The sequence below is a fragment of the Gossypium raimondii genome, chromosome 6 (assembly GCF_025698545.1).
Source record: "Gossypium raimondii isolate GPD5lz chromosome 6, ASM2569854v1, whole genome shotgun sequence".
Classification (NCBI taxonomy): Eukaryota; Viridiplantae; Streptophyta; class Magnoliopsida; order Malvales; family Malvaceae; genus Gossypium; species Gossypium raimondii.
Window position 1 is genome coordinate 25972065 of NC_068570.1, and position 11641 is coordinate 25983705.

General features: G+C 36.1%; 1 protein-coding gene across 1 annotated transcript; it reads left to right on the top strand.

Moving 5' to 3' along the window:
- The first annotated feature begins 6459 nt into the window (after positions 1-6459).
- On the top strand, positions 6460-11265 carry LOC105771845 (uncharacterized). Its single transcript, XM_012593235.1, has 5 exons — positions 6460-6465; positions 6585-6679; positions 6767-6869; positions 6966-7040; positions 11023-11265. The coding sequence occupies exons 1-5, from the start codon at positions 6460-6462 to the stop codon at positions 11263-11265; spliced, it is 522 nt and encodes a 173-aa protein (XP_012448689.1).
- The last annotated feature ends 376 nt before the right edge of the window (positions 11266-11641 follow it).

Sequence of the window (11641 nt, forward strand, 5' to 3'; positions counted from 1 at the left end):
TTATTATTTCATTCATACACCATTCCCTCCAAAAACACCAAAACCCTTAAGTGTCAAAACCTACTAACAATTCCCTAGCCACAGCATCGCCTAGCTGATCAGTCAGCAACACCCTACGCGCGCCCACACTAGGCCTGCTCAATGATCCGTATGCTGCTCATATTCATCTCCTGCTACGCGCTGCTGCCTTGCATACCCAAGCGTCACACCACCCTTTCACCCATTCTTAGCCAAAAACCCCTCAACCTATTTTAATTTGCCATCTTTTGATTCAAAATTATTTTTCTTAAGAGCTCTTAATTTTTACAAAAAAGGTGGTAAGACCAATTTTTCTCCTAAATTTTAATTTGATTATCTAATTTTTCAATTTATTGAATTATTAATATTTTATATTAATTAAATTTTTGAGAAAATAATTGTTACCATCTTATTATCAGGTTAATCATCCCTCGAAAAAAACTCGGGCATCTGCCCAAATTGTAGAATCACAAAACAAGTTCCACTATGAAGAAGCCAAAGCAAGATACGAGAGTATCTTCAAGAATCAACAGATGCATCCAGAGAAAGGTTTCACAGTGAAAAAAAGGAACTATATTGGTTTTATGGTGCTTATTCGTCAGGTTACTGAAACTCTCAATTGGAAAGGTTTCACATTGAAAGAAAGCAACTATATTGGTTTTATGGCACGTATTCGTCAGGTTGTTGAAACTCTCAATTGGGATTTGTTTTGTGAGAAGAGACCTAGTGTGGATGAGGAGTTAGTATGTGAATTCTATGCGAATTTAACCTCAAGCGAGTTGACAGAAGTTCCAGTTTGCGGTACCAAGGTACCAATAACTTCAAACACTATTAATGAGTTCTTTGAGTTGCTTGATTTCGAAAATGACGAATATTCCTCCTTGATGAGCAATATAGATTTTGAAAATTTGCAAGAAATTCTCGAGGAACTTACAGTTCCAGGTTCTAAGTGGACTGTGTTAAAGCAAGGAATCCACACTTGTTGAAGAAAATATTTGACACCATTCGAAACGGTATGGTGCTACTTCATCCGATTCAGCCTTATGCCTAGATTATATGGGACTACAATCTCATTAGAGCAAATGATCTTATTATTCTCAATTTTAACTGAGAAGACCATTGATGTGAGAAAAATCATCATGAGGGAAATGCAAAATTGTGTTGTTAGACGTTCACGTTCTGGCCCATCTTACTTTCCCTTTACAATAACAATTATGTGCTTGAAAGCTAAAATTCTTACAAACGTAAAGAAGACAGTCTATAGCCAGGGTAAAATCATAGATTGGGACCTCTATCAAATAGTTAGAGACTCTGTTCTACAGCAACGAGTTGAAGAAAGTGAGGATCCTGAAAAAGAAGAAGAAAAAGACCCCACAGAGATCGAGCCAGTGCAATCGGCTAAAGTCCCTGATAAGGTGGAGCCAATGGAACCAGAAGCTGAACCTGATAGCGAGACTTTAATTTTCAGAGCTCAACCGCCTCACCCAGATCTTCGAGATGAGCTGTCAAAGTTAATGTGCATAATGCAACACATGTAGTGGTAGCAACAAGCTTACTAGAAATACTAAAAAATAAGGGATGACCCGATGAGAAGTGCTCTTCCGAAAATTTACAATGACCCATTTATTTTTGTGCCTGAATTTCTAGATTACATATTTGAACCATGGAGCCCATTATCGAAAAAGGAGCGAAGCGATTCATGCAAAGACAATAATGATGGAGCAAAAGATGTGGCGAATTCGAAAGGATCTGCAAATAAATAAACGGGGGATCTCGACTTTATTTTATTTATGTTCTTAGGTTATTTTAGGATAAAGTTAATTAGGAATTTTTGCATAATAAAACAAGAGATGGAAATCATTTATAAAATTGAACAAGTCGTGAAGTATAAAGTGTGGCAATAGATATATACATGTCTAGGATTGGATTTAGAAAGAGCTTGGTACTTGAGCAGTCAAATTGACTCACCTCCTCTTTTCTAGAATCCTACCTAGTGTATAGTATCTATTCACTTTAAACAATGAGGACATTGTTCATTTTAAGTAGGGGGATCGAAAAATTGAAATTATTTCCACTTAGAATAAATAGTTCTTTTAATTATGATTAGGATATATTTTGTTCAATAATTTGAAATTTTGTTAAGTATGCTAAAATTCAGTATAAATAAAGTTCTATTATTTCAATAAATTGTTATGTTAGCTGAATAATGATATAAATTTATTTTTAATAAAACATGCAAATTGTACCAAAAAATTTTTAGTTCCTTAAGAAAGGTAGGCATGCATGAAAGTTTAAGTCTTTAGAATTGACTTAGTAGTTTCCTGATGCAAAATCCTAGGAAGCATGGAATGTTGAAAATGATTTAGGCAACTCTTGTTTTGGCCGTTTGAGTTTTTCAAGCCAACCTTGATGAAATTTCATCCTTTGAAACCTAAATTTGAGACTATATGACCTAATTTTATTTGAACCCTTGCAATATTTAGCCATCACTTCTCTCTTAATTATCTTTAAATTGTCCCAAACACTAGACTCAGTACTATTCAGAATATTCTTTGAAAAGAAGTTTGGGGGAGTTGAAAGAAGTATCAAATGCTCTAAAAATTGTAGTACATACAGTAAAATGCTCAAAAAAAGAAAAGAAAAGAAGAGCACATGTACTTGAAAGGAAATAGATGTAGAAAGGAGCATGTGAAAGCAACGTAAGTTGGTGTATTGAGGGAAATTATTCCAACGGTCCAATTGAAGCTGAGGCTAGGGTTTAAAAGCCTAAATTTATCTATCTTTTACCTACCTCTAGCCTAGCTACGTTACAACCTTTTTAAATACCTATTGATTCAAGTTCTCTATGCTACCTACATTAGTGGAGAGAAATTGCTATGTTCAACATATGAAGGCATAAGTTAAACTTAATGATTGTAGCTTAATCTTGAATAAGGAAATAAAATCAAATTGGTAAGGGTTAACATGTCTTCTTAAGGAAGCATTTTAGTCTAATTGTGCTATCATAATAGTTTTTGAGATTAATTTAAACGATATGTATACTTAAGTAGCATAACTATAAAATTTCTTGTTTTTGAGCATAAGTATATTAAATTCATAATTTTGGGAAGAATGTTATTCTGAAGGAATTTTTCAAAGGTGCTTTCTGAGTAATTCTTTTTAATTTGTGTATTACTCAGGAGGAGGAATGAATTAAGTTTAGGGGTGTGGAAACACAGAAATTTACACATTTTTAGACACCCTTTTTAACTTAAAATCATACAGTTTCGGTAAAATTCTTGTCGAAAAAATAATTAATTTTTACAAAATAATTAAAGTGCACTTAAAATATGAACATGTTGAATTTTAGTTAATTTTATAATTAATTTTGATGAATTTTGGTTATTTTCGACAGATTTGCACAACGGGCGAAAAATGGCTCAGAAGACACTGCTAGAAGCTCAAAAACGAGAAGAAATTTGAAGTATCGAGGCATACTAAATTTCAGCCTAAGATGGTCCAAAATTATATGTATTAATTTATAATATAATTAATTTTAATTTATATCCAATTTAATTTGGATTAATAAATTATTATTAATTAATTATGAAAAACTAGTCCAGTTGAACTGAACCGAATGAACCGAACCGACCAAGAAATGGACAGCCCAAAAACCGTCCCAAGAGTTGACCCAAATCAGCTTATTAGCTGATTATTTAAGCTTGCAAAGAGACCCTTGAAGACTTGTTCAAGTTGCATTCAAACCCCTCCATAATTGGTGGTTTTATAGATTTGCCCCAAACCTAAATTAGCAAAGTTGAAACTATCAACCTTGCCACATGTGTGGCCGGCCAAGGGAGGGCTCTTTGGCTGATAATTTTATCTATTTTTAGCGGCCCTCATCAGCTATAAAAACCCCCTTAGGCTGGCCATTTTAGAAACACACCTTAAGCATTCACATCTTTCCTCTTTTCTCTCCACTTTCTCTCTTCTTTTCCATTCCAAAATTCCCTTGATCTCTTGCCGATTTATCCTCTTGGGAAAGGGGAATTCATCAGCTATTTGGAGCAGCAATTAAGTGTTCATAGCAGCCTTGGTCGATGAGGACAACATAGAAGGAAGAACAGAGAACTAGTCAAGCCACGGAGAAACACCGGATTTGATTCTTGTTTCCTATCTCTTTAATTTTTGTTGTTGTTATGCTGAACATATCTATGAATATTTATGTTGTTGGAATGGTTAATTTAATCAATTTAGCTTGAATTTAATTCGTGTTAGGTTGATTGCATTTCGTTTGTTAAAATTATTGAAATTGTGTTTATGTTGTTATAGGCCTCGGTAAGATGCTTGATTAAGTAAAATCATGACTAAGTTATTCTTGCATTACAATTGTTAGGTAACTAATGAATTCATTATTTAAATGGATTGAAATTGTAATTAATGGACACAGTACTTAATCAGTGCATATTTAATCATCTAAGGTAGCTGAGGGTTAGATTAGCAACAATATCTGACGATACATTTGCTTTGCATAACTTACAAGATTATTGTGATTAAACTATTTCAAGGTAAGGATACTTTGTTAACTCACATAGTCTTTTATGTGCTTATAAAATTGAGTTAATTGTTTGAATTGACATAAGGATATGTACAAGAGATTATTTTGATTTAATAAGTATGTATGTGCAATAACATATTTGCCCATTAAGATTTGTTTAATCGGTTGATTTGACATAGGGATATAGTCAAGAGATAAATGGATTTTGGTAGGTGAGTATGTTCATAAGTTAGTAAATTACCGAGTTGCCGTGAACTTATTCGTAACAATATAAACATGAGTTTAATAATTCTAAGTTAAGAAATGTAATTAATCTAACACAACTATGCCATCTTGATTAAAATCATATTTTGAAATCGTGCATTTGAGATTTATTTATTTAGTTCACTTAGTTTTAAATCTTAGTTTTTAATCACCCTTTGCAAACAAAATATTTTTCTTCACCAAAGTGTTTTAAATAGCATTCATAAATAATTCTTTTCACAATCCTTGTGGGTACAATAAGCATTTTCGTCGTTCTAGGCACACTACTGAGTGACATGAAAAATCCCAGTCTGAGGGGGAAAGAATATTGTAAAGCTATCACTTTCAGGAGTAGTAAACAAACTGGTAAGTTGACTACAGATTCTACTGTAGCACCTCAAGATACTGGTGAAGTGATCCCTAGTGAGAAGGTTGAATCTAAAGAGCTTGTCGATGTACCAGACAAAGAAGTTCCACAAATTGTCACTCATAAGCCAAATGTTCGACCCCCGAAACTATAAACGCAATCAAAGGTGTCAGCATAATCAAATGTATCTCCACATTTACCTTTTCCACAAAGATTCAGGGAGAATGAGCAGGACAAGCAGTATCAATAGTTCCTGAACACACTGAAGCAACTTAAGGTCAAGATTCCTTTAGTAGACGCTCTTGTACAAATTTCAAATTATGGAAAATTTGTGAAGGAGCTCTAGTCTAAGAAGAAGAAGCTTAGTGATATAGAAACTATTGCACTCACAAAAGGCTGTAGTGCTATTTTGACAAATAAGTTGCCTCTCAAAATGAAAGATCCGGGGAGCTTTACTATCCTATGTTCAATTGGCAACCATTATTTGGGCAAGGCTTTATGCGTCTTGGGAGCTAGCATCAACCTAATGCCACTATCTACTTTCAGAAAGTTGGGAATTGGTCACATGAAACCTATTGCGGTGACATTACAACTAGTTGATCGATCCTTGGCTCAACCTGAAGGGCAAATCAAAGATATCTTAGTTCATGTGGATAAATTCATTTTTCCAGCTGATTTTATCATACTTGATTATGAGGCAGAAATGAGGTTCCCATAATGTTTGGATGACCATTTTTAGCCACCAGACGAACTCTTATTGATGTTTACAAAGGTGAACTGACCATGTGACTTAATGATGAGCACGTTACCTTCAATGTTTTTGAATCTATTCAATGCAACGATAAAGAAGAATGTCATACTGTCGATGTGCTAGATGATCTAATTGAAGAAGAATTCAATAACCAAAGCACAATACCTTCTAAGGAGTTTGCAGTGACATCTAATGATGAATTCATAGATAATTGTGACTTCATGGTTGAAGCTAATAATATTAAACTCGGGCATGGATTGCAGATTGAATCCTTAGACTTAGCCAACAGAACAGGTCCAATTTTCAAGCCATCTATCGATGAAGCTCCTACTCTAGAATTGAAACCACTACCTACTCATCTTAAATACGTCTTTCTTGGTGATAACAATACTCTCCCAGTTACTACCTCCGCAACACTAGGTGTAACTTAAGAAGAGAAATCGATCCATATTCTTAAGCAACATAAACGAGCTATTGCTTGTAGTATTGTCGATATTCAAGGCATTAGTCCATCTTTTTGCATGCACAAGATCAAGTTGGAAGATGAAGGTAAGTAATCAATTGAGCAACAAAAAATATTAAACAAGAAGATGAAGGAAGTTGTTAAGAAAGAAATTATAAAATGGCTTGATGCTAGAATTATTTACCCTATTTCTGATAACAATTAGGTAAGTCCAGTGCAATGCGTTCTTAAAAAGAGTGGCATCACTGTGGTTAGCAACGAAAAAGATGAATTAATTCCTACACGCATTCCTACAGGATGGTGAGTCTGTATGGATTATCGTAAACTTAATGCTGCCATAAGCAAGGACCACTTCTCACTTCCTTTCATTGACCAAATGTTGGACAGGCTTGCTGGAAGAGCCTATTATTGCTTCTTGAATATTCTGGGTACAATCAAATTGCTATTTCACCGGAGGATCAAGAGAAAACAACTTTCATCTGTCCCTTTGGTACTTTTGCTAGTCACTGTATGCCTTTCGATCTTTGCAATGCACTAGCCACATTTCAAAGGTGCATGATGGTAATATTCTCAAATATGATTGAAGATTCTAGAGGTTTTTATGGATGATTTCTCAGTTTATGGGAATGATTTTAATCATTATGCTTACAATTTGGATAAAGTATTGCAGTGATCTGAAGACACACATCTTGTTCTAAATTGGGAAAAATGGCATTTCATGGCAATTGAAGGCACTGTATTAGCCCATCGCATCTCTAGTTAAGGCATTGAAGTAGATAAATGAGAAAGGTATTCACAGTTTTATTGGTCATGCAGGGTTTTACCAAAGATTTATTATAGATTTCTCGAAAATTGCAAAGCCTTTATGCTCATTTCTAGAACAGAATTGAAAATTTCTCTTTGATGATGCATGTCTAGAGGAATTCATTCAATTAAAGACGCAGCTAGTAAATGCGCCCAATGTCATTGCACTAGACCTATCCATGGGCCGGGTGGCCCGGCCCGGCCCGACGGCCCGCCCGAAATATGGGAGGGTTCGGGTAAAATATAGGCCCGAAATATGGGCTTGGGCAAAAAACGAGGCCCGTTTAACAAACAGGCCGGGCCTCGGACACCACTTTTTTGGCCCAAGCCCGGCCTGAATATAATAAATATATATTTTTTATTTTTATTTTTTAATTTTAAAATACTTTTAAAATATATTTTTTATTTTTTTATTTTTAAAATAATTTTTTAATGTTTATTTTAAAAATGGGCCGGGCCGGGCTCGGGCTTATGATATTTTTCTCGGGCTGGGCCTGGGTAAAATTTCAGGCCCATATTTCAGGTCGGGCCGGGCCCGGGCCTAGGAGGCAAGCCAAAAAATTTTTTCGAGCTCGGCCCGAACCTGGCCCGGCCCGGCCCATGGACAGGTCTACATTGCACCAGGTTCGTCTCAACCTTTTGAAGTTATGTGTGATGCAAGCGACTTTGTTGTGGGTGTTGTTCTAGGACAATGCAAGTTAAAAATATTTCACGCTATCTATTATGCTAGCAAAACTCTTACAGAGGCTTAAATTAATTATACCAGTATAGAGAAAGAATTGTTGGCTATAGTCTTTGCTTTCAACAAGTTTTGTTCTTATCTTGTCGGTGCAAAGGTTAATGAATTTACTGATCACTTGGTGTTGAGATATCTTTTTAAAAAAAGAATGCAAAACGAAGATTGATACGTTGGATCTTACAGTTTCAAGAAGTCAACATCGAGATAAAGGACCGCAAGGGTTCAGAGAATCAAATTGCATACCATCTGTCTTGATTGGAAGTTGGTAGCGAAGATGGAACATACTTCAAATTGTCAACGCATTCCCAGATGAGAAGTTATTTGCTGTAGATACAACCCCTTGGTATGCGGATTTGCTTAATTATCTAGTGTGTGGAAAAATCTCGTTGGGTGACATAGGCCATAAAAAAGAAAGATTTCTTGGCGAAGTAGTGAAGTATCATTGGAACAAGCCGTATATGCAGTGGCAACATCATTCGGTGTTGTGTTCCGGAAGAGGAGATGTTTTCAATCCTATGCACTGTCATGATGCTCCTTATGGAGGTCATTTCAGTTGCATGCGAACTACTGCTAAGATTCTCTAATTAGGATTCCATTGGCCTTCATTATTCAAAGACGCCCAAAATTTTGTGAATCAATACGAGAGGTGTCAGTGCACTGGCTCTATATCTCGACGCAATAAAATGTTACAACAGCTATTTTTTTAGGTTGAATTTTTTGATGTTTGGGGTATGGATTTTATGGGACCATTTCAAAATTCATTTGGAAATCTTTATATATTAGTAGTTGCTGACTACGTCTCGAAGTGGGTTGAAGCTGTTGTAGTCCCAAAGGATGATGCAAAGATAGTGCTTAATTTTTTTCACAAGCATAGACTCACCCACTTTGGCACACCAAAGACATTAATTAGTGATCAGGGTACACACTTTCATTACAACCAAGTGGTAGCCACACTGAAGAGATGTGGAATTAATCATAGAATGGCTACTGCTTATCACATGCAAACTAATGGACAAGCTGAAGTATCGAATCAACAAATTAAAAACATTCTTAAGAAGGTTGTGAACCCTTGGAGGAAATATTGGTCTTCCAAAATGGATGACACTTTATAGGCATTGCGGATAGTATATAGAACTTCATTAAAGATGTCACCATATCAATTGGTTTTCGGGAAAGCATGTCACTTGCCAGTTGAACTGGAGCACAAAGCAATGTGGGAAATTAAACAAGTGAACATGGACTATGAAGTTGCTAGAAAGAAAAGGTTGTTGGATATCACTGAATTAGAGGAAGTTAGGCAAAATGCCTATAAAAACGCTGCAATTTACAAGGAAAAGACCAAACAATGGCATGAAAAAATTATTTTGCAGTGACAATTTATCGCGGGTCAACAAGTTTTATTCTTCAATTCTAGATGGAAACTGCACCCGGGTAAATTGCGCTCACGTTGGTTTGGACCTTTTGAAATTGTCGAAGCATTTCCTCATGGTGTAGTCACAATCAAAGATTTACATGATGGACACTAGTTCAAAGTGAATGGCCAGCGATTGAAACATTATTTTGGGAATATTAATGAAAAGTAGGCAGAGACCATTAAATTGTCCAAAAATCGTAATTTTTATTGAATTTATCTTTATCTTTATTTTATTTTATTTTAGTTTTTTTTTGTTCAAGCTTGTTTTATTTTTATTTATTTTATTTTATTTTTGCAGAATAATTAGGTACCATTGTCGACGCACTTGGTCTTTATTGTCAACGCAATTTGTACTATTGTACTGTCACTTATAACTCATCAAGATTGAGAGTAGGTCAAAAATTTCAGATCCCACCGTTTGATCAAAAGTCACATAGTCATCTGTTCTGTCTGAGCAGGCGCAATTCTCATTGGACGTAATTATTCCCGCCAGCTTTATATCAATTCACGAAAGTCACGTCTTTCCATATTCTTCTTTCACTCGCTATAAACCCCCATTCACTATGCCGACTGTAACACATACAAAGAGCCATTTTGATTCACTTTCTCTTACCTAAGCTCGTACCTTTCGCAATAGCAAGACTTGGGCAAGCAAGTCTACAAAACCATCTCTAAGTTGAAGTGGGAGACTTTCTGCACTCATCATGGAAGCTATTCTCCTTTATTGGTACATGAGTTTTACGATAACCTTTATGACCATGAGTTAGAGTTTATCTTTGTTCGAGAAGGCTTAATCCCATGGGATGCTAAAAAAAGTCAATGAGTTGTACAACACTAAAGTGGATGTAGATGAACATTCCAAGTTTATTGAGGATATCACCGACGACAAAAGGGACCTATTGGTGAAGGATATATGTGTCGAAGGAGCGTTGTGGATGGGTCCACATTAAAAGAATTATACAATGTAGCGTCACTTCCTGACATTGCAAAGCAAAATCTGGTTTCATTTTGTCAACTGCACGATACTACCCTCTACTCACAGCACCACAGTCAACCTCGATAGAATGTGCTTGATATATTCAATTGTTAAGGGCAGAAATTGATGTTGGCGCATTACTCCACCAGGAAATTGCTGACTGTGCCACAAGGCAAAGTAAAATTTTGGTTTTCCCGTCGTCTGTGATGCTACTGTGCTAGTAGAAAAGGATCGTGCCCTATGATGATGAAAAGATCCTGGAGAATAAGGGCCCGATAAATGAAGCCTTTATTGAAATAATGACTCGTGGCAAAGATACACTGACATTGAAGGGTGAAGAAACCAGCAAAACAAGGAAAAGAAAAATCAAGACAGAAACCAAGGGAACAAACCTGACTGCAAAGACATCATTGTTGTGCCAAATGCAGGATATATAGAAGTTGGCCAATTACATCAGCAATAAGTAGATCAGGCTTGTCGCTACAATAGAGGATAAAGAGAGATCACAAAATTTGTTCTACGCTTATACTATGGCCTTTAAAAACTTTATTGTAACTGTATTAAGTCAGTTAAGCCCGACCCCATTCCTAGAATTTCTAGTGTTCCCACCGATCATTCGAGATTATGAACCCTCATCCAAGGAAGATAACTTAGGGTACTGAGATAGATTGAGGGAATCCCCTACCATTATGCACGTCTCTGATAATTAGAAAGACAAGGATTCAAGGGACATTGAGGAATGTATGCGACGGATTGATAGCCTGGTCGAGGATGACTTCATTGTTGGTCAAGAGGCACCTACTATTGAAGATGAAGTTGATGTGGGAGAGGAGGAAGTCCGTGTTGTAGTTGTGAACAAGAAGGTCGAGGAAGAAAATACTGAGAAAGAATCTGCTAATAACATTTTCAATGCATCTGAGATTGTGGGTGCAACTGCTGATAATCTAGAGTGAGATAGAGCTAGACCGGTGAAAGTTGCAGAGGTAACCAGTGAGAAGCACCATATCTCATTGGCGATAGTGGTCTATACCGGACCACTCAAGGTTACCCCTCCTGCACAAGAAGCATCCGGTGATGCTGGGGCAGCACCGAAAACTAAGGAGCGATCCAAAGACCGTGCGAAGCCCAAAAAAAGAAGAGAAAATGCTCCAAAAACAAAGTGCAAGTAGGAGCAGAAATATAGGAGGAAGAAGAAACATCGTCCAACCACATTGATGGCCGAGGAAAACTGAGTTAGTTTATTTTAATTTTTTGATGTAGTATTCATGCATTGCATGTAGCTATAATTTTCATTTTGTTAGTGCACATTATCGTTGCATTTGTATTGTC

What these genes read in the sequence shown, in the direction of transcription:
- LOC105771845 (XM_012593235.1), top strand. An exon ending in AACTTTCATCTGTCCCTTTG is followed by an intron (nt 6,870 to 6,965) that starts GTACTTTTGCTA and finishes ATATGATTGAAG; the next exon opens with ATTCTAGAGGTTTTTATGGA. An exon ending in ATGCTTACAATTTGGATAAA is followed by an intron (nt 7,041 to 11,022) that starts GTATTGCAGTGA and finishes TCTGATAATTAG; the next exon opens with AAAGACAAGGATTCAAGGGA.